The following is a 23,394-nucleotide window of genomic DNA, read 5'->3' as shown; positions in this document are numbered from 1 at the left end:
AGCCGTGTGCATCTCCAAGAACTGCACAGCTTATGTCTAGACGACCCTCTGAGAAGTCTCCCTCTGTGGCTCTGCTTGGCTGTGGCAGTGGCACCGGGGATGTTGGTATCGGTCCTTTTGGAGGCTGGTGGCCACACCTGAGGCAGGTGCTCCGAGTGGAGGCAGCATCTTGGAGCTTTATTCTGAGACCAGATGCATATGTACATCCCTGCACGCCTGTGCTTACCCACATGTGCACAGATACACTTTTGAGGGAGGCTGGACACTGTGCTTTTACACGGTTGTGTTTTAATCTGTTTTCATGAGCATCCATGCAGTTTTCCTTTTTGACTTCTGCTTAAAGCTTAGAGTGAAATGTAGCAAGGGCTGGTACAACCAGAGGTGCCTAGCACTGTTCTTGGCCTTGAGGCCAACTGGGATGGAGAGGCTTACTTCCATGCAATGGCAGTCTCACCCTCCAAAACAGGGTGGCTGTATGCAGACTTCTCATTAGGAGTGACCCTGGGTCCCTGCTAACTCTTGAACTACGCTCAGGAGTTTTTTGGGAGAGTGCTACTGGCACAAACCAAAGCCATTCCAGATACTGTGGTAATAATTTATGCTATAGATGATCAAGTTCCCATGCCCAGAAATGTTCCCCAGCACTAGCGTAGCCAAGCTAAGGTAGGCACCCTTTGTTTAAGAGCATGTGGCTAGTGAACTGGGCTGAAGCATTTCCAGTCCCATCTTCTCCTGCAGACCACAGGAATGAAAGGGTGGTTCCATGCTCACGTGCCATATGTCTTCTGCATCTTCCCTACAGCAGGCTTCAGACCTTAGGCTAAATTGGGCGATGGAATAAAGATTCAGAGCATGGAAGATTGACCGTGTTTGATGTTGACCAGTCACTTACCTGACAGATAGCCAAAGTCTTCCTTGTCGTCCCAGAGGAGGGAATGGTATTAGGGATGTACCCCGAATGATGCCTGACTCACACTCATGACAGCACATCACACTGTCGCTGAGGAAGACAGAGGTGACCAGACCAGAACTTCCATCATGGTACAGCCCAGGGCTTGATACGTGTGGTGGGAATATGGATCAAAACTGTAACACTTTCCTTCCCACCCTGCCACTCTAAAGTGATGAGCGTCGAGAAAGATGATGGATCATCAGCACAGAAAATACATCAAACATCGTTTTGAAATGTTTCAATGTTGGAAGTTTCCAGTTGGGTAGGCAAGTTGCATGTTACAAAAGGCATACAGCTTAAGCAACTGCTGTCCTCAAAGACTGTTAAAATTAAATAGTGAATTGTCATCTCTGTCATTACAGCCCTGGAGCAGAGGGCTGCCTAGGTATTTCATAATGGAGTATCTAAGCCTAGCAACACAAGGCTTGGTCTGCTGAATAGTATGCAGTATTGTGTAATTTAATAACATTAAACTAGGATGTTCTGATAATAATACTATTTGAAAACTGTTTAGTTTATTTAATGCCATTTATATTTGGTATGTCAGTTGAATTTTGGGAAAAAAAGATTGTAGAAGAAACTGGGGGGAGCGTGGTAGGAAGTTGTGCAATGTACTTATCTGAGACTACATCACATGGTCTGCAAAGCACTGCTCTTGCTTTTATACACATAGTCTTGGCGACTCTCCCACTAGCAACAATAGTGCTCAGACTCATACTGATGTCACTGTTGAGTTATTTAATTTGACTGAACGAGATTAATGTGTTTATTTAAAACCTTGGTCAAAATGGAAAAGAAAATCTTGGGACAATACTTTTACGTGAACATGTATGTTTTCATATCTGATGATTGTAAAGTTGCATTAACTTATCAGGAGCAGTTGTTTACACACGCTAATGCCCAGGAGACCCCCTCAGATAAGAAGCGTGAGCCATTTTCCCTCTCAGCCTGGAGCAGAGACTTTTACACCACTACTGGTCCTGTAAGCTTTCATCCCAGGCTCTCCTTGCTTCCTCTTGCTGCTTTCAGGGCTGATCCACAGAGATGCTGGCATTGTTTCATTTTCTCGTGTGAGGATGGGTTTTGGTGCTCCAATCCATGACAGCGGTGCCGTGGTGGATCCTCCACAGGTTCTCACCAGAGCAGCGAGGGACAGACACCTCTACTGCACGGGATTCCTAGATGGGGCTGGCGCTGGGCTCTGTAGGCTGAGCCTGCTCCCACAAAGGTTGAAGACTGCCTGTCTAAATTTTATCCCCATTATGTTTTACAAGCAGCTCGAGGGTTTTTTCCTGTGATAAATCCTTCTGAACTTATGTCATTCTCACATGTACCCTCTAAGCATTTGGAATAGACTGCAGTTTTGACTAAGAGGCATTAGTAATTATCCAGTTAAATGCCCCAGGTTATTGGATTTTTAATAATACAGAGTGGGGTAAAAAAAATGGAATCTGAAGTTTCTTTTTGTGTGGTGGGACAAGTTTGGGTGGTTCTGTGGAATCGATCATTGATTGCTGAAAATGTCACGAGTGAGGGAATTTCTGCCTGTTCTGTCAAGAGCCTCCCTCGACAGCTGAGGACAACTGGACATGCACATAGATTGATAATGTAGAAATTGCATAAGCCAGAGTTCGATGCTGTGTTGGGTGCCTGAAGCAAGGTATGCCTGCTCTTCCTTCCGAGTTTTGTAGTCCCTCTGCTCATATTTTCTTGCCCCTGTTCACTGGTGCTTGGAATATGAATCTCTTGGGGGAATAGCAGATGCTGCTGGGGCTTGTGACATGCCAAAGAGTTGCTTTTGGGCTGTGGGGCCAAGTGCTTCCATCTCCCTAGCTCTGTGGAAGGCTTTCGGGAATTTGAGCCCCTGCCCTCATCATTGTTGCTCTCATGGAGGAAGAGAAAAAGCTCCTTACGTTTACATGTATCTGCATTTCTCAGGGTGCTGGGCATCTTAAAGGGTAACACAGTGGTGCAGCAGAATGGGCAAGAGAACAAAACAGAAGGGCTAGGAGGAAAACAGCTCTAGGCATTAATTGATCCTCAGCAAACACTGCGTGTTGTCTAAGGGACTCTGATACCCTGGGCCACGTGTGTTTACCCTGCAGCATGCTCCAGAGGTGTGTGGTGCTGAGGGTATCAGACTATGCCAAGGAACAAGTCTTTGGGATTGGCATCCTGTCTCAGTATGTTGGACCTGTGCCTGCACTCAGTGTCCCCAGGTGCCCTTTGAACTCTTACAAAAGCTGTGTCTTTTAGCAAACTGCAGAATAGTATGGTTTGTAAGCTCTGCTGCTCCCAACAACAGGCAGCATCTCTCTGTCTCCTCAGTGGCTGCATATGAGCAGTGCTGACAGCTATGCCCAGGCCTTTACTGGTGGGGTCAAGAAGGACCCAAGTCCTCCCTCAAGGGTGGAGTAGGGCAGTCATGGGGCTGCTTCTCTGGAGGCATCCATTTGGAAGCTGCCCTTGCCTCCTGCTTTAAGTGCCCTCTGTGTAGTTCAGACCTTAGGACTTGGTATGCACAGGGGGGGGTCCATGAAGTATATTTAAAGCAGTAAATAGCTTGACATACAAGGATTTTTTTTTCAGAGTTCCAGTCAGTGGAAGTATGTCATTTTCAGCTAAAATTAGACTGGCTCCAGCTGCATGAAAAAAAATAAAAATAAATAAAATAAAGAAAAAATAAAGAAAAACCCTCAAGAACTAAGCTCTTTCTGTTGCACTTTGTCAGATGTAGCAACTCCTAGCAGAATTAACTCAGGATCCATCCAGCACAAACCGTGTCCAAAAGTCTGTGGTTTTCATCCAAAAAACTGTGAATTGTCGGAGAGAGCAAAACAGACTGGCTAGGCAAACAAGGTTTTTCTCTTGCATGTGAGAAAATGTAAATAAGCTTAGAGAAGAGTGATAGATCTTTCAAAGGCACTAAATGAAATCTGGGAGTAGCTGAATTTTAAATAAATTTTGCAGTTAATATTGTACAACTCTTGACAGTAGAATGGGATTGGAAGGGCAAAGAGAGTTGAAATCAGAAAAAAATATTCTGCTCATTACTTCCATAAAATTTGATATTGCAGATATAATTTTTTAGAAGATGCTTGAGCTGTACCAACAGCTACCAGCATAAAAAAAAAAAAAAGGTACATTTTCTTATGTAGTAAATATAACCCCAACCCTGCAACAATTTGCCTAGTGCATTAAACTCAAAACACAAATTGAAGTGTCTGGACACTTAATGCTTTCCGAGTAAAATGAGTGTGGAGGGTAGTGGGGAGGAGAGGCTGGAACCCAAAATAAACAGCAAAAAACAAACAGAAAACCATTGAAAATTAAATACACATTTTGAATAATTTCTCTTTCAAAAGATTTTATTGAGGGAACAATGAAAGTAGTGTGTGAAGCCTAACTATGTATTGTGTTGTTATTCCAGGCTTCATCAACAGTTTCTTGATGTTTGGAAAGTTCTGAGACCCACCCACCCTGCTGGCCTACTTGTAACCAGTGCCTAAGACTACAAGAGCGTATGTGTGGAAGAACCTATCCTTGAAGGAAGCATCCATCTCAATATTGTGGCAACTCGGTGCAAGCCTTGCAAGGCAGGAGAGCAATTCGTGCTTCCGTTGACACTTGTGTGTAATCTCTGCTTCTTATGCACTCCAGCACCCCTATCAGTTCCTTGTTCTCCTTCACCAGCCCTGCAGTGAAAAGGCTGCTGGGCTGGAAACAAGGAGATGAAGAGGAAAAGTGGGCAGAAAAAGCTGTTGATTCCTTGGTGAAGAAGTTAAAGAAGAAAAAAGGTGCCATGGAAGAACTGGAAAGGGCTCTGAGCTGCCCAGGTCAGCCGAGTAAATGTGTCACGATCCCACGCTCCTTGGATGGGCGATTGCAGGTGTCGCACCGCAAGGGGCTTCCCCACGTCATATACTGCAGAGTGTGGCGCTGGCCTGATTTACAGTCTCACCATGAGTTGAAACCACTGGAATGTTGTGAGTTCCCATTTGGTTCAAAACAGAAAGAAGTATGCATTAACCCCTACCATTACCGGCGGGTGGAAACCCCAGGTAATTATATAATCTACAATTGATTCGCATCTCTCTGTTATTAGCTCTCGCACTGTCAGGTCTAGTCTTGGTGAATCCTACCAAGTTGTGCTCTGAAATGTTGAAAAGACAGGCTGCATTTGACGGAAGGACTCCGGGGTCTTTCCCTGCCCAGTGGCATCACAGCTCCAGCAGCAAGAAGTGAGAAAGGGAGTGAGGAGCACTTCACCCCATGGGGTCTGCGCAGGGTCTGGGTCCCATCGGACCCCCGAGGGTGCCCGGATCCTGTCCAGGGTGCTGAAAGCGACCTTCCCTTCCGGGGACCTGGGTGCTGGCTGCCCTCCGAACCTCCCCTCCCCACGCCCCACAAAGTGCTGCACATTTGCTTGAAGACTAGGCACCATCCTTGACTTACCACCCTGGCTAGATTTATGTCTCATTGTCTGAAAACCAGCAATTGACTCGTTAATCCACAGGGAAAAAAGCTCTCTTTTCAAAGATTAGAGTTGCAGCAAGATGGCTTATTTTGCTGTGGGTATGAAACCAGGTCAGTTGATTCTTTCTAAAATGCCTGGTGGCCTGCCTTCAGTGGGATTTACTTACCTAAATAGATAGGTTATGTGATATAAAACCCCCAAGTTCCCATAAAACTTTGATTTTTCCCACTGATGATCCTCTTTAGGCTGGACCTCGTCAGCACTGAAAACTTACGACCTCATTGAAGGGTCATTTAATTGGGCTTCGTGTCAATGAAACAGCTGTTAAAAAAATTATAGTGTTCAGTATTGACTTCTATAGAGATCTTAGAAAGCAGGGCTGGCAGAGATCTTGAACAGTCATCCTGTTCTCCTCTGCCCCTACTCCCAAATCAAAACAAATTGCCAGGTACACTCCTGACAGATCTTTTTCTAATGAGCTCTAAAAATCCCATGTGATAGAGGCTCCACAACCTCCCCAGGCAAGTGAATCTATTGCTTTGCTATCCTTACAGTTCAAAATGATTTCTAATGTCTAACCTAGCTCTCCCTTGCTGCCAAAAATCACAGTAATTTAATTTACTAATGGATATGGTTGGTAAGTGTATACTTATTATTCTGTGATTACTCTTTGTCTGGCATGAACTTTACTCTGAGGTGACATTAGGATCAGATAAGTGAACTGTGGGATGTTTCTTTTCACACAGATGAAATAAGGGAAAGACGTTTGTTAACATTTGTTAAACAACAGGGGCTGCTTTCCTGATAGTCCTTCCACTGCAGTGAAGCGGTCATTTTGAAGTTGTATTTGAACTGCTGTAAACATTGTCACAACTAAAATTTTACAGCTGCGGTGAGTGGTGTTTGTTGTCAGCAGTTTTCAGTGGAAAGAGCTGATCTCCTGCCTTGCTAAAATAAACTCTTCAAGAAACCAAGAAAAGATGCTCATAAAATATCCCATTTTGTGTATCTTTCTCTTTGAAGGCTGCAGTCTTTAGTGTCTTCTCGTTTCTTCTCATGTAACTCCAGTGTATTTAATGGAGTCTCCTCCGCGCTGTCGCTGACAGCACTGCGCAGTGCTGTTTTCAGCCCCAGTCCTCTGATCTGTTCAGTGCCAGCTGACAAATGCTAGCACTGGGATAATCCAGCAGCTGCTAAACGGCTGCCAAAGCCTGTCGTTCTGACCCTGAAACTCAGAAGGTTTCAGCTGTGAACATGCCTCTGTCGCTTGTCTGTACAGCAGAGCGGCTGCGTCTCCACTGGTCAGTGAGGCAGGGCCAGGGTGCAGGTCTGAGTACGGTGGAATTGGCAGCGTGCTGCCAGGCACAGCTGTGACCCGTGCAGGCTGACATGGGCTAGCAGTCCTCAGGGTGCAGGGGTTAGCCTCCAGGAGGGACTTTTGGGCACTTTGGATGTGACCACCGTGTTTTGTAGGTGAAAGAGGGCGCAGCTGCCAGGATGCAAGCTGTGCCGTGCCAGTTCTCCACAGGACCTGTGAGTTGTTCTTGGGCTGTTGTGCTCACTGCTCTTTTTACCGGCACAGCTTAGAAGCTGAAGCTCACAAGTGAGTCACCTCCCTGGTAAAGATGAGGTGCAGCAAGGAGTATGACCTACTCAGGTGTGCTGTGGCAGCAGCAGGAGAGGTAAGTTACACCCCTGCGAGTGCCAGTAATGCAGCCCCAGGCCAGAGGCAGTTAGAAAGCTGCAAGGAGGTGGTGGTGAGGCAAGAGAAGAAAAGAGCACCAGGAGAAAGTGGTAGCAGTGAGATCACCACAGAAAAGGCTGGGAGCAATTGATCTAGGTGCCAATCTGTTTAAACAGTTCTCTCTTAACTACAGGAAACCTTCTCCGTCTTGGCTGTTGGTGATCTTAGGCTTTTGTGAGATTCTCTGAGTCTCAACCTCTGGAGCTAAAGAGTCCACCCATGAAATTAGTCAGCAATACATTTTTTTATAACCCACAAGCCAGTATTCTTTTCATACAAGTGTCCATCCTTTTGGGGCTCACTTCCCATCACTGCAGTCTCTTGCTAAGTCAACTTACTCTGTGACCAGATCCTTAACTTTTATTCAGAGTGAATGAGTTGCGTCAAAGGTGGGAGGGCCTCACCCCTTTTTTAATGGCCTAGCAGATCCCTATACCTCTGTTACTAGAGAGCAGCTTTAAACTCTGGTCTGAGATTCAAGAGGTTTCATTGCTTCTGCTGTGTCCTCAGGCTGCCCAACCACATCCTAGTCTATGCTGACCAATACTTCACAGATTATGTGTAGCTTTTCTTGCTGCTACCAGTGTCCTCAGCAGATCTCTTCTCAGGTCTGCTGAGCAACAGGTGCCATTTAGAAAAAAAGCAGCAAGTATTTCCTCTGTTTGTGCAACATCCCACTGCAGAAGAGGAGCTAGACCACCTAGCTTAAAGGAGATAGGTATGGGGGTTAAACTCTGCTTCTCCCTTCGCTGTTTTGCCTTGAAGAGCTGGTCAGAAGTCTGGTTTGTTGTCAGGAAAAGCTGCTTTTCAGAAAAATATAGAAGCTGCCTAAACATGTGCCCTATTTTATGAGAACACTTGTGTAGATATAGCAAATTCTAGCATGCACCATTGCTGTAGACAGCAGGAGCCTGTATGAACTTTTGACTTAGACTAGCTTATCGCTGTTGTTAAGCCCAAGTGGAACTAAGATGTGGTAGCCTCCCAGCTGGAAGACCACCTGATGATCTCACTGTTGGCCATGTATTTGGTGTTTATGAATGGTCATGAGCATAGGGAACAAATGGATCTCACTGGAGGGTAGCTCTTCAAAGGTAGTAAACTTTGCAAAGGTGGGCTGATGTGTGACAAATCACTATGTGGGTGTTGTACCTAGAATTAAACTGTGGAGGCAGATAGGTTTCTTGCTAGCACCTGGCTAGCACAGGCTAGTCACAGGCTCTGGGCACAACCAGGTTTCCAGCAAGAGCTGTTGCAGCCAAAGGGAACAGGAGAAAACCTAGTGCATGAGAAGCAGTGGCAGGACTCAGGACATGACTGTATTTGTCTTCAGTTGTACAAAGATCGTCAACACTTGGGCATACATAGAAGGAAGGATCCACCCCTGGCTCTCGGTGGAGAATAACAGGTAGAATAAAAGGACCTCACTGAGTGGAGCAATGCAGGTAAATTAGGAGGACAGACAGGTCCCAATGCAATCAGTCACTCAGTTTTGTGCCTCTGGTCACACTTCCTTCAGAGTGGTTGAGCCCTGGAGAGTGACATCTGTAACCAAAAGAACAAGGAGAACAAGGCCCTCTGGGGAGTTTTGAGCCACAAACAAGACAATCTCTGAGTTTTTCACCACCACAGAGGCTTTAGCCCTCTAGGCAGCCACAGTCATGTGATTGAATGAGGTGGCAAAAACTGTACAGCAGAGCAGAAATTAAGAGTACCCTGGTCAGAGCTGGGAAGGAGTTCAAGGCTTGAAAATTCCTTTTGCTGACTCACTCAGGGCGAGTCAAAGGCTTTTTCTGGCAAATGCTGTTCACACATCCAGATTCTTGGCCTTCATTTAGAGAAGGAGTTGTGTTCAGTTCTCACAAGGCTGAAGAAAGTCGCTTCTTTAGTGGCAGTACCTGCAGCGAGGTGCCAGCCTCCCAGCACTGCACGGCATAGCTGTAGCACTGCTGTCCTTGGCTCAGCACCTCTGCTGGGTGAGAAAGGATCACCGGTTCCCCACTTTCTAAGGCTGCGGGTCAGAGTTGGCTGAGCAGCGGCAGACCTGGCAAGCATCATACCAGTTTCTTGGAGCAGCAGAGGAAAACTCCAGAAGCAACAGCAGCTCACAGCCTGGAATTGCTCACGGGAGCATGGGATGGGAGGGAGCCACCTCACCAAAACCACATCTGCAGTGGTGGTGCTGATCTTGTCCTGGTATAGAGCTGATTAACATATATAGAGAGAGCAGTAAAAGTCTGTTTCTCTCCTGTGGCTATGAAGAGATCCGGGGGGGGGGGGGGGGGGGGGGGGGGATGTGGGACTGGGCAAGGCATCTCAGATGTGAATACCTGTATTGCCTGTATGAGTCCTACCTGGACAGTCTAGAAAATCCAAAAAGCTAAGGAAGTGGTAAAGATGCAGAACAACTTTTCTCTCCCAAAGGACTTGAGAGGCTGGCTTCATCCCACAGGTAGGAGCATATCAAAGGCAGAAAGAAAGAAAGCAGCTTCTAGAGCAGCATTCTTGTGCCAGCCACAAGCTAATTAGAAATGCATTTGGCCAGAGAAGGGTCTACGTATAGTCTCTTAACAGGTATCCCAGTGCCTGTGTTTCCAGGCAGGTAGGAAGATAACTTCTGCAGTGACCCCCCTGTCATCAGTCCAATCTTTTGTAGGTTTTTAGGGCTTAGTTCTCTAGTTCATGGTGACCAGCAAATTCCCAGATGGTATATGCCAGTGGGTGAGCGGGAGTGTGGTTTAAGCCTGCTCCAGCTGCCAGCATAGTGCTACATCAAGCAAGAAGCTGTAAAGCTGCTGTTGGTACCAGGTACTGGTCCTCCTCCTCCTGCTTAAACTGCCCCAGCTTTCTGAGCCATCAACGTGCGCTGAGGGTGCGCTCCAAGGAGGGTGTTCCTACAGCCTCTACTCATGCATGTGCTTTGCGTTATCTGTACATTATTTGCTTTATAGCAATTATTCCACTCTTATCATTATGCTGGATAAATGAGAGTTCACCGTAATTAGAAGGTGTTAGCTAACCTACCTAAAAAGAATTGACCTTACCTAGACAGAGCTTTTGGGCCCAAACAATATGCTAAAACACGTTTAAACTATGCATTCCTGTCAGCATTTATAACCAAGAGCACAAATTGCTATTTGTTTCCGTAAGCTAGTAAGGATAGACTGAAAGATGACATGCTGCTGGGTTTTAGGCCAGAGAAACTCTGGACACTAAGTCGATCAATACAAGCCTGCTGAATTGTTCCTAGTGTTGGGACAATCCATCTTTGTCACAATAACTCAAATTGCTTCCTTATCTTCTCTGGTGGCTTTTAGATCTGCACGACAGTAAATGGGGATTCATTCTCCCTACCTGTGTTTAAGGCCTTAACCAAGATCATTAGGCACTATGTGAGCTAATAACTGATCAGGAAATCTTGGGGTACATGGATTGCCCACTGTAGGCTCTGTTCTCTCCCCAGGGACTACGGGGTACCCAGTTAAAGACTGAAGTTGAACTCCCAAATGCAGAACTATCCAGCAAGCCTCTCTGTGTTCTAGCCTAGGGCTGCATCTTCATAAGTAACTCACTAATCGGGTTTCCTAAAGTGTTTTGACTCCAGTTCTGCTCTCCCTCCTGATACGTCAAATTCCAAAATAATTTGGGTCAACTTTAGGTTTGTTTCTCAATGCAGGAATGCTGTTAACAGCACTGACAGTATGAGATGCAAGTGAAGAGAGGTCATGAAGACAGGAGACATCTTCTATTAGACCAATTTTTACATGGATGAGTTTGGATTTCAGTTTTCTAACCCGCATTTTTCATGTCTTAACTACCAACCATTGACATTTGCCTCCTCATGCTAGATCTTTTCTAACTATATTGCAAGGGCTAAATTAATATTACTGCAATATGTGAATTGCCATTTACATTTCCTTTTAAAGATCCCACTGTCTGGCTGGCAGCATTTTCAGGTACCTGAAAACCTTTTAAATCCGGTGTCTGGCTTCAGGTCTGTGCTTCCTTTTGTCCATCAGTAAAACACTGGTAGTAAAATATGCAGTGTATTGCAGAGCACTATTAATTTTTAATAAACTTGGCTGTGGTTTTGGCAAATCCTGGTGACAGTATGTAGCAAACTCCTGATGTTCAGTCTTTCAGGAAGGAAGGAAAAGGTACTTTTGAGAGGGAGAAATGTGCCACTTGCATTTCTGTGAGGGCCATGTGCGCATGCCGTACCTGTGGATTTTATGGTACCTTGCTCAAGTCAGGAATGAGTCCATCTTTTGCATATGGAATTGCTGCAACTGGCTGTAAATCTGGAGAGAAAAGGCTCAAGAATCAGCTCTTGCTTCTTGTTCATGGACGTTTGTTGCCCTTCCATGACTTATATATAGACAGCAATACTTGGGGAGAATGGAATATACCTCTTTTTAACTTATAAAGAGATACACTTTCAAGAGTGCAGTTTTAACCATTTTTTTCTGTTCTTGTTTTTATCTTCAGTCCTACCTCCTGTACTCGTTCCAAGACACAGTGAATTTAACCCTCACCTCAGCCTCCTTGCCAAGTTTCGAAACACTTCTCTGCACAGTGAGCCGCTGATGCCGCACAATGCCACCTATCCTGATTCTTTCCAGCATCCTCCATGCACCCCTTTCCCATCATCACCCAGCCACATGTTCTCCCAGTCACCTAACAGCATCAGCTACCCCAATTCACCAGGAAGTTCTTCTGGACCAGGAAGTCCCTATCAGCTCACGGGTAAGAATGAACTTTCAGATATCCTGACTGAGGCAGTCAAGGTTCTTTCCAGGGCTTGGGGCCAGGTGCCAATTTTGTGTGCTCCCCACAGGCTGTAGCTACAGATTGAGCTGTTGGACAGAATTGATTTGGAACGTGATTTCTTGCAACTGTCTCATAGTATTGTCTCCCAGTTCTTCTGATGGATGCTCAAGGGACTAAAAGTTGTAGTCATCCCACTCCTAGAAGTGCCTTGAAGTGCCACTCCTAAAGGAATCATGATTACTGGATGAAAATCCAAGGGGAAAGTTGAGGAGAGGAGCAGGTGTGCCAGGCCACCTTCTACCTGAAGCTGCCCATCCAAGGTTCTGATACAAGCCACAGAAAAGAGCACTTGCAACACCTAAGTTAGGCACCTCTAATAGCAATGGTCAGAGTAGGGACATTTAGAAACTCCATCAAGAGAGACAGGATAAAATGGAGAAATTGGTACACAGAAGTATTTTTTTAGTGAATGGTGATCCTACTGATTATATAAACTTCAGGAAATTAAGGTGTTTAACAATCTGGCCTGGTTGAAGCCACCAGGCAAATTTATATGTCTTTGGAACATGTTTTATCAGATCCGCATCAGGGTTATGTCACTTAGATTGTTTGCATTGTGAACTCCTTACAAAGTACTGCTTTAATTACCTGACAATTTAACTAATGCTTTTGCTCTTAAATATACCAAAAAGATGTCAAGCAACACAGCTGAGAGCTAGCTTTAATATCAAAACATGGTTCAAGTTCACTTCTGCACTTTATTGTAACTCTTAAATAGTTTCAATGATCTCAGCTTTTTTGCAAAGATGAATTCAGGTTGGAATTTTGTAGCTTTTATGTTTTAATGTCTCGACTACGAAGCATTTAAATTCATGTCCTTAATGATATGTCTATTTTGATTTTAAGTGCAAGAAAGATGTTTATTTACACAAGGTATTTGTAGTATTTGAACCTCCTTTTAAGCTGGTCAGTTTCAACACAGTGTAATGTTTTTGTTCCCTCTCCATTCATTGAATGGCCCTTCATTTATTTCTTCTCTAGATCTATACTTCAGATTAAATCGTATTTAGCAACATAGAAACATTTCAGCAAGTAGTAGGACTTGTTTGTCTTCCCCCATCTTTTTCTTTCACCTCTGTGTAACCAAGCTAGATTCAGTGGAGCTGGTCCTGACAGGTAAATCAGGCCCATTCCAACTATGTAATGATTCTGACTCGTGCATTTAACTGAACTTGGGACCTCGCAAAGCTACTTAAAATTGGAAGTGGCTCAACCTGAGCTTCGGTATATCGCAGCACATGGCATGCTGATAAACATAATTTGCCTGTGTAATAATCAGGGATGGAAGACTATCTAAAGCAAAGTGGAGTTACATCAAGAACCTTGAGTGGGATTGGTGTGACCAAATATAGATGTCAACAATGCAAATTTCTACATCTCTGTCTGTAATCAGTGGAGGAAAACAGACACTCCTAGAACAAGATTCATTGCATCTTAAGTTATATGTCTAAAGTAGCTGAGACGCACTGTGTCCACAGGTGCCTATTTTTCTTTAGTGAGTATAAGGAGAGTTTATGGTGACTAGCTTAGGTGTACACATCGAAAATACCTGGATAACCACATTATACTCCTTTCTGTGAGTTGTATTCTCTCCCACTCTTTCTCAGTTTTGTTTTACTGTTCTAGCTAATTGCATTTTCTGTGGGAGAGTTGTGTCATGTATATGTTAGAAATATCATACAGTGTATGAAATTCCTAAATCCTGAACAATGCTTAAGCAGAATAACATTTTTGTGCAGTAGTTACTTGGAAGAATCAATGGTTGTCTTATGAGACAGTCCACATTTACCCACTGTGGATGAGGTTGCTCTGTTTTGAGGGCCAGCCAACAGACCCCAAACACAAGTGGGAATTTCAGCCTGGAACCAAGTTAAACCATGGTCTTCTTAAAGAGACCCTTAGTCCCGTAAGCTTGTATATGGCTGTCGTTTACACGTAAGCCCACTGAGTTTCTGTTCAAATGAATAAAACTACATGCTTTTAGTGCTTATGCAGTGAATGTTGACATTTTCCAATATGAAAATAAATCCCCTTTTGCTTTGGCTTTCTAAAGCCTCCTGTCTTTCTTGAGAATCTCCACTATTTTCTAGCTTACTGTGCCATAAATGAAACAAACAGGAGCTGGGCAGGTTGTGAATTGATACTTTTTCTCCTTATTTTTTCTTCACATCCATTGCCCTTTGATGGGAGACTGAACAAACCAGAAGAGGGCCAGCCTTCCCTTGTAGGACAGAGGTAAAAAGGACAAATCTGGAGGGAGTGTTGCCAAGTCTGACTTTACAGTCTAAAGGCTCCCCATAGGCTTTTTTTCAACAGCCTGTGAAGAAAAAGAACTTTCTCCCAGAGGATCAGTTAAAATTAGCTTCTACTCTTAAATCATCCTCTTCAAGTTTTAAATTTGTGAGAGAAGTCTGGTGCTGAATGATCAAACTGTGCTACTTTCTTAGGGTTACAATGGGTGTTAACAGGGAGCCTGACTAGGCACTGGTCTGGGTCTGAGGCACTGTTGTGACCGTCCCTCCCTCTTTCAAGTGCAGCATGTCCAGCTGCATGACAGCCCTTCCTTACCATCCTCCCTGGCCATGTAATGCTCTTAATCTGGAGACTGAAGGAAGGGCAGGTTCAGATTTGTGCTTGCTTTCTAGCCCTTCCTAACTAAACAAAGCTGAAGGAGATTAAGTTTGCACCAGGAAAACCAGAAGAGTTTACCAATGTATTGACTTAGGTGTATTTTCTGCCTTTTCTTTCTTTCCTTTCTCATAGTGGAAACTCCACCCCCGCCTTACCATGCAAGAGAACCTCCAGGAACCCACAATGGGCGATCAATGGATGCAATAGCTGAAAGTCAATTAGTGCTGTCTTTGCCCAATGGAGGTAAATCTGCCGATGGAGAAGCTGAAAGTAAATAACTATTTGTACTATTCTTCAAAGAAAAACTGTTAAGCAAAAAAAAATTTATTTGAACGTGGGGGTTCAGTGATCTTTAAAGTTAGGTTTCAGACATTTTTGCAGTAAGGCTGTGTACTAGACCCATCCATTAGCTAGCAGAATAGGTTGATTTAAGAATTCAGTGAGTTACGTGCAAAGTTACAGAGTTTAGACCTTATTTGCATCCATGGACTATTACAGTTAGAAAGCTGTTACTGAAGGCAAACACTATTATCTATGTTGTAAAGACAAAGATATCAAATCAGGGATGGTAAGGCTATACAACACACGAGCACTACCAATATCAGAACTGATTTCTTTTATCACCATCTGTTCTGGGTTTCAAGTACTTTAAAGCCTTGTGTTTGGGTCCTTTCTTACTGCCACCTTTGTATTAATGCTACATTACTGGCTGGGTAGGGAAGAAAAGTTCATATTCTAGTGCAGTGCAAAGACATTTTTACAGAAGGCCAGACTCTTTTCTTCTCATATAAGAATGCTTCAGTGGGAGAGGGCCTGGGTGGTCAGGGTAGAAGGGTATGGATCCTCCTTAGTCCTCTCAAAGCCACTTCCTCACCAGCATGGTCTCTGCTACCTCCAGACTAATGCTGGCAGATGATGCCTCCACCATTCAAAGCCCATGGCTGCAGAGGTGAAATGGAGTTCCTCTACTGAGTTTTCCTTTGGCTTCGTTCTTAGCAAAGGAAAAATCACTGTTGTTCTTTTAGTCCGGCATATTGTAGTCCTAAACATACGTTCTTTATGGCATGAGGACTGAACACTGTGCACACACATACACATTAAAAAAATAATGCCAGCCTTCTGAAATGGTGAGGAACATGTATCTATCACAGAACTGGAGCAGAAGGAAGATGAGGGTGATAGTGCTAATTGCAGATGGGTACACAAAATGGCCAGATAGTAAGTAGCTATCAGACACCAGTACTTTTAAATAAATTGTCAAAATAATTTGATCTCTTTAGCATAGTTTACCATCCCTGATCACTGCCCCAGTGAATATTCATTGGAAGTTCACAGAGGTGCTCTGGGGGCAGGGGGGCTCACATGCCTGTGGTGGGCAGGCAGGATAAGGTTTCCCTTTAATTCCTGTGGACGAATGAGGCTCAGAGATTCTGTTACATTTTTGAGGCTGTCTCTGAGTTAGAAAACCTGGGCAGGGGTAGATCCAAAAGAAATGACCCTGCTGACATTTCTGCTTGTGGTCTCACGTGGAAGTGGAAAGCCCCAAAGCATGCAAAAAACTGGGGGGAATGATTGATTACTTCAGAGTTTGGTATTAGGCTGAAGGCTTGGCTCAGTTTTGACTTGCTTTGAGCTCATCTGTCATCCCTAGCTCCTGCTGGTGTGCAGAGCAGATGTATCCCTTACTATTTTCAGTGTAGAGATTGAGCCCCGGATCAGCAAGGAATGTCAGCATATGCTTAATTTAATGCAGTGGAGTTATCACTTTTAAGAGCAAGTGGGACTCCTCATAGGCTTAGAGTTAAGCTGGTGTACCAGCCCTTTGCATGTTTGGGTCTTCAGTCATAAAATTAAGAAGAAACAGAAGTTGCCTTTGAGATAAAGCGTGACATAAGTGACTGTTTAGATGAAGAGCTGGGGGGGGTGGGTGGGAGAGGGAGGGAGGGAGAAAAGAAAACAGAGAATGATTGTTTAAAAAATATTAGTGAGACCTGAGCAGCTGATTAATTTTATTTCCTACAGACTTTCGGCCTGTTTGCTATGAGGAACCCCAACACTGGTGCTCAGTTGCCTACTATGAACTCAACAACCGGGTAGGGGAGACTTTCCAGGCTTCCTCTCGAAGTATCCTTATAGATGGATTTACAGATCCCTCAAATAACAAAAACAGGTTCTGCCTGGGACTGCTCTCAAATGTAAACCGCAACTCTACTATAGAAAACACCAGGAGACACATAGGAAAAGGTAAGAGGAACCCTCTTCTCCTCAGGAGTATTCAGAGCTTGAAAGAACCATGCATTGCATTAACAAACCTCGCTGATTTGTCAGGTATGCTTGTCTTAAAACCAGAGCTCTGAGATTACTTCTGAAATAGAAGAAAAGCAGCCAATTCTTTTCTGACTGAATAACAATCACCAGAGTAGCTCCTTACAAAAGCTATTTACTTGGCCAGCGAAGAGAAAAATGTTGTTTATAGTTGTGTGTTCTAATTTAGCAGTATGTATTTTCATTTTATTTATTAGAGCTTCTGGCAACTGGGAAAATTGCCATTGAAATGCCACTAAAAGGATAATTGCTGGTGCCTCAGGGCTGGTTCTCCTCCCACCAAATAACAAAGGGAGATGGATGAAACACTTAGTAGTTGAGTTACTTAGCTGAAGAACTCTACCAGAGCTGCCTTTGTAGCTTTCCCCCCCTTACCAGTCTGATTCCCTCCTGGTCAGCTTCTTGCCAGTAAAACTAAATCTTGGATTCTCCCTCCAGCAGTACTCGCTTGTACACCCCACCTGGACATACGTGGCTGCACACACTCCGTCCCAGCTCTCCGGGGCTGTGTAGGGCCTGATATTCTCCCAGAACTTACTGTTGTTTGTGGCGGTGAGTCAGGAGTCCTGTACCGGCCACTTCCCTGTGCAGGTGAAGCTTTGCCTGTTCTGGTATATCCAGTCTAGACTCATTATCTTGCCAACCCAGCCTCTCACCAGTAGCTGCCTGGGAATGGATTTCCCACAGGGCTAATTAACTCTAATTGTTTCACTCCTATTATCTTGTCAACCTCACCTCATTTCCCAGGCCTAGAGCAGTATTTTAATTGGCTCTTGATAGTCTAGTGTTGAAGGACGGAGTATGAGGAAGCTCTGAGACAAGTGTGACATAGTTTTTGCAAACAGTAAACCTGAAGGCTAGTGCAGCAGATGCTGTACTTAGCTCTTGCACTTTTCTCCAGAAGGGAAAGCACTTGTGTTGCAGATGCACTGTGTGAAGCCAGTGTGATACTACAAGTGTCTGTCAAAGTAGTTTGTTGTGAGGGGTGGAAATGAGTTGTACATCTAGTTCTAACCTACTCAGAAAGTAAAGCAAAGCTTCTTTATCAGCATAAGCTGTCAGAGGGCTGTAGATCAAAGCTGAGCCCAGCCCTAAAAGAAGAATGACAAAAGATTCCAGTCAAAGCTGTCATTTGAGGATGTTGCATCTTGTGACTTTCTGCCCAAAAAGAGGAAGAGGCAGACCAGAAAGAAAATGAGGTAAATGCTAATGGACCTCATCCTTTCAAACCTGAAGATCTGTCATTGATTAAAAGTCCTTTAAAGTCTTACACTAGAATCTGCCCAAGGGAAGGGAGCGGGTTGCCCAGAGAGGAGCTCAGTGTATCAGAGATCCTTAATTTTACTGGTGTTCCCTGTTCATGCAAATCTTAACAGAACATGTTCAAGTGGAGTAGAAGCGGCACCAGTACAGGCCTGCAGAAGAGCACAGAGCAGTTCCAAAAGCATGTAGTTCAAAGGCATGCTGGACAGATGAAAGCTACTGAAATGGATACAATTGTCACATGTTAACAGGGGAGAAAAAAGAGTGAGTAAACAAGATTAACTCAGTAGGATAAGGATATGTGATTGAATTGTCATCTAGTGTATCAGCGTGAAACGGTTTCCTGGAAATACCACATCAAAGCTAAAAACAATCCAGAACACAATGCAACATCTACTAGCATTTGGACCTGTTTCAGCAGTCAAGACTTCAAGGGCAAAAAGGGGAATTCTGATCAGAGTGTCAAAAAGATGTTGATACTTGGAGGCTGCTGAGTTTCCAGTTTCTGCAGAGAGCAATGAAATCCCACTAAAACATATGGACCCTTGATTTGGTCTTCTACAAATATGTATTCATCTGCTCGGCTTGCTTGAGGGTGCTCGTCTCTGGTGGATGAATACCAGAAGAATGGAAATGCACACTGACATTTCATTACTGCTGTATTTATTGCTTTTAAAAAGTCCACAAGGAAAAAGCAAATTGTAGCCTCTGCTTTCAGAAGTGACTTTGGTGTTTTCATTATTATAGATAGTACACAGTTTGGGCAATGCCTTTGAAAGCATTCTTTTTGTTCAGAAGTTGGGTTACTCAATGTACTCTAAAAATCCAGCCTTTAAAATTTTTCACCTTAGCACCCAGAAGTGTGGTCACCGTAAATCACACCTGAAGATTTGAAACGTGGTGAACATTTATGTCCTTATGCTTCTCTCCCTACCCTGTGTTCTTACTCTATCTGTTTATTTTGGAAAGTTATATGGATTCCGTCAAGGTCAGCTACGACCTTTGCATTTTCAGTCCTTCCCTTTTATCTGTCTTCCACAGAAGGGAAGGCAGACATGGGTCAAGTAATAGCTGTCACAACGTGCAACACCCTGTAAAGCTTGGTGCAGTTGGACTGGAGCTGACGACTGCTCTAATGGAGCTGTCATCTCACCCATGTTCCCGGTGCAGTGCTAGTGTGTGCTCTGAGCCGCACCCCTGCCACTCACACCTCATCTCGTGGGTGCGTAGAAGTAAAAGTCAAGCGATGGCTTGAAGACAAACTTCAAGGTTCCTGTCTGAGTCACCCTGGAAGTCTATGGGAGAGCGTATTTTTCCCAGATTCCATTCCCACTCAACCTGCTTTTGCCTGAGCCTCTCCCACTTCTGTTTAGAGGCTGCTTTTGGCTTAAGGATATGCTGCTGCCCCTTGCTGTCATGACCACAGAATGATGAACAGACTGGGAATATGTAACCAGGCTTTTTTGTATGAAAGACAACGGGACTAAAACTAATTACAACTGAAACATTAAAGCATAGTTATCACTAGCTTTGCAGGCAGTCCTCTGAGACTCTGTGAACATGTGCATTTGTATGTAAGGGCTTGAATGCCATACCTGGGAATAGAGAGGAGGATTTTATTTTTATTTAGTGGTGGTTTTTATGAGAACAAAGGACTGAGTTCTTCCACCTTTCTCGGCCATGGGAGGGGTTCATCTCATCTAATCTAGCCATGGGAAGGGTGAATGTCTAGGCATCTTCACAGGATGACTTGGCCCCCTTCGAGGTGTGGTTTCATGCTCACATTTAAGCAGTCTGGGTCCCCATTGCCATGCTTGCACTGATGAAGATCTCACTGCAAATAAATCTTCTTTTGTTTTGTTTTGTTTGTTTTTAAGTTTATTAGCTTGTTCAGTTCCTCAATCTGGATGGCTGCCCAATCCCCAGCCACTGCTTCTGGCATGAAAGCAGGTGTGGGAAGAAGCAGCAGGAGCAGGGAATGAGAGTGCCTTTTCAGCACCTGCACAGACTTCCATCAGTTTAAGCTGGCTGTGAGCCTGCACTCTGTAGCGGATGGAGTGAATCATCTGGTCACAGTGCCTTTCATCGTCTGTCAACTAGAGAAGACATCTACACAATTAGCTTAGACAAGATTCCTACCTTTAAGGTTGCTGAATTGGGCTAGGGTAAATTCTCCCATAAATTTAGGTATGTTTTCATGCAAGCAGACATCCTGGGGGGACCAGAGTCTTTGAATGGACAGAAGCTCATCCATCTTCATTTCCCCAAGGCACGGTAAAAATTTGGGAGTTAGCATTGGTAAGTCACTTGAGCACGGAAAAGTCCTGAAGGAATTCAGTCTTTTAGGTTCCAAGGTCACTTGGAACAGGATCTGATGAGTAAATCACATCATGTAAATGCAAATTCATGATCCTGATGTGGTGGATAAAGCAAAATACAGAAAAGCTATTTTAAGTATACACCATGCTGTGTTTGAACTGTATGAGTTAGGATCCTGTAGTAAAAAAATAGCGTGCAATGAAGTGGATCTTGGTCAGTGTGCATGTGCTCAAAAAAGAAAATATGTTTAGATGTGTAATACATAACAGATTTGTCAGTTCTCTGACAGTTTTATCCATGTTTTGTATATGGTTGACAGATGTTTGATATTTATCTGTGCATAATTATTTAAGTGTGCCCTGGTGGCCAAGAAGGCCAATGGGATCCTGGGGTGCATTAGGGGGAGCGTGGCCAGCAGGTGGAGGAAGATGATCCTGCACCTCTACTCTGCCCTGGTGAGGCTGCACCTGGAGTGCTGTGTCCAGTTCTGGGCTCCCCAGTTCAAGAGAGACAGGGAACTAACTGCTGGAGGGGGCCCAGTGGAGGGCTACGAGTGACTAGGGGGCTGGAGCATCTCCCTGATGAGGAAGGGCTGAGAGAGCTGGGCCTGTGTAGCCTGAGGAAGAGAAGACTGAGAGGGGACCTTATCAGTGTCTACAAATATCTTTGGGCAAGTGTCAGGAGGATGGGGCCAGGCTCTTTTCAGTAGGGCCAAGTGACAGGGCAAGGGGCAATGGGCACAAACTGCAACACAAGAAGTTCCATCTGAATATGAGGAAGAACTTCTTTACCTTGAGGGTGACAAAACACTGGAGCAGGCTGCCCAGAGAGGCTCTGGAGTCTCCTCTGGAGCCATTCAAAACCCGCCTGGACATGACTCTGTGCAAGCTGCTCTAGGAGAACCTGCTTCAGCAGGGGGTTGGACCGGATGATCTCCAGAGGTCCCTTCCAACACTGACCGTTCTGTGATTCTGTGATATTTGTGTCTTGTCATAAAGTACTATGCTGCTGGGTTAAAGAAGTATACCAGCCTTCACTGACAAAGAAAAACATCATGTGCCAAGACTTTTTTCTCCTAGACCAGTTAAGAAGATTATCTGTTGACGTTGGTGGGTCTGTTGCACAGATAGATGGATAGGCACACAGTTTACTGTCTTTTGAAAGTCAGCATATAAGCACTGAGTGCCTGGAATGATCATGGGCTTGTATGCCTGCACCAGTAAAATAGTTAAAGAATTACTGGTATAAAGTGTGTTGTGAACAATGGAGAAATAATACACGTTATTTTTCCTTTTTCAAGGTGTTCATCTTTACTATGTTGGTGGAGAAGTTTACGCCGAATGTGTCAGTGACAGCAGTATTTTTGTGCAAAGCCGCAACTGTAACTACCAGCATGGTTTCCACCCAGCCACTGTTTGCAAGATCCCCAGTGGCTGTAGCCTCAAGATCTTCAACAACCAGCTCTTTGCCCAGCTGCTTGCTCAGTCAGTCAATCACGGTTTTGAAGTGGTGTATGAGCTGACCAAGATGTGTACTATTCGAATGAGCTTTGTTAAAGTAAGTTTTCATTGTTTTCTCTTGCATTTCTGAAAAGGCAAATCACATCACTTGCTAGCTTTGGTGCAAAACTGGACCCCATCAAATCCTTCCCAAGTGGGGATTTAGACACCCAGTTTGCAAATAGCAATTCAGACTGCCTTTTTTCCAGTATTGCCTTAAACTTCTAGGTGCTTAAAATCGGTAGCTTTTGTGGTCAACCTGGAAGTGTCTTAGATTCCAAAAATTAGGCATTCTGTAGGCTTTTTGTGGAAAATAAGCAGAGATTGTGTGGCGGTGTTCCCCTATTGATTGCATAAAAAGGTCAACTTGGAGGGGCTTAGCAACATGTAAATGTTGTAGCACATATCTTAGGCAGTCGTGATCTCTCCTATCGTTACTGGTTTGCAATAGAGCTTGGTAGAGCCATAGATCTGAAAATAATGTCCTTGTATCTCTATTCTAATTTACAGTATAGTCTGGTATGTATAGTCTCAGTCAAGGAACACTGAGTCCTCCCTCAGCCCCCACTGAACTTGCTGGGAATTGTTGTTGTTTGTCACCTGCCTGATCCCTGGCAAGACATTGTCTTAATTTCTAATGACATCCACTCTGGCCAGCCACACGACGAGAAGGGCTTCTTGGAAGCAGAATACAAAACCCAAAAGCGCATGTGACCTTCCCCCTCTTATCTGGAAGAGACAGGAGGCCACCAAAGCCATTACTGTTCCCATGTCTTCCATATCTGAACTTTGCAGTCTGACTGCTCTGTGTGTGGTGTATTGGTCTTTGTGGGAGTTTCTTAAATCTTCTGAATGGCCACCTCACCAGAATGAGATCTCTTGACTCCTTTTAGTACTTAGGATTTACTTAGGTGCCATCATAGCACCTAAACACCAGAGAATGGTGAGTATTTCAAGGCTGTTTACAGATGGGCTACGACTTCCTATAGTGCTGCTGGGGAGAGCTGGCAGCAGCGTTCAGCCTGCAAACTAGAGAAGTTGCACCATTAAAAGCCAGTTGGTCCTGCTAGGTACCATAAGAAGTGGCTGAGTATGTCTCTTTGTCTTGCAGATTTGGTTCTATACAAATGGCTGAATCAAGCTGATTGAATTCACGTCAAAGATACTGCAAAACTGCTTGAGGCTCGAGCCCAGTAACCCTATGTTCTGCAAAACAGATGTGTTGAGTCCCACATAGCTTTCTGGTCTGACTCTTCCCAGCCATCCTTGGGGACTTGTCTCCTTAACTCTCTGAGAACATTAAAAGTACCCTGCAACCTCTCCCAAGAGTCCAAGGCAAAATCTCCCTGCCCAC

The 23,394-nt window shown here is 44.4% G+C and overlaps 2 protein-coding genes across 3 annotated transcripts in view; one reads left to right on the top strand and one right to left on the bottom strand.

Annotated features, from left to right (window-relative positions):
• The window catches only part of RFXAP (regulatory factor X associated protein), a 249,255-nt gene that overhangs the window by 203,491 nt on the left and 22,370 nt on the right, over positions 1–23,394 (bottom strand). The gene's annotated exons all lie outside the window — the stretch shown is intronic.
• SMAD9 (SMAD family member 9) overlaps positions 1–23,394 on the top strand; it is a 43,363-nt gene that overhangs the window by 9,645 nt on the left and 10,324 nt on the right. The window contains exons 2-6 of one of the 2 annotated variants that reach the window (XM_056328010.1): positions 4,383–5,013; positions 11,662–11,919; positions 14,767–14,877; positions 16,657–16,878; positions 21,842–22,098. In XM_056328010.1, coding sequence (XP_056183985.1) covers positions 4,602–5,013; positions 11,662–11,919; positions 14,767–14,877; positions 16,657–16,878; positions 21,842–22,098 — 1,260 coding nt within the window. In that variant the 5' untranslated portion in view covers positions 4,383–4,601. Of the gene's footprint in view, positions 1–4,382; positions 5,014–11,661; positions 11,920–14,766; positions 14,905–16,656; positions 16,879–21,841; positions 22,099–23,394 lie in introns of both variants that reach the window. The other variant, XM_056328009.1, reaches the window with a different exon arrangement.

The sequence above is a fragment of the Falco biarmicus genome, chromosome 2, assembly GCF_023638135.1.
Source record: "Falco biarmicus isolate bFalBia1 chromosome 2, bFalBia1.pri, whole genome shotgun sequence".
NCBI lineage: Eukaryota > Metazoa > Chordata > Aves > Falconiformes > Falconidae > Falco > Falco biarmicus.
The sequence above is the reverse complement of the archived record's forward strand: the minus strand, read 5'-3'. Positions and strand labels throughout refer to the sequence as shown.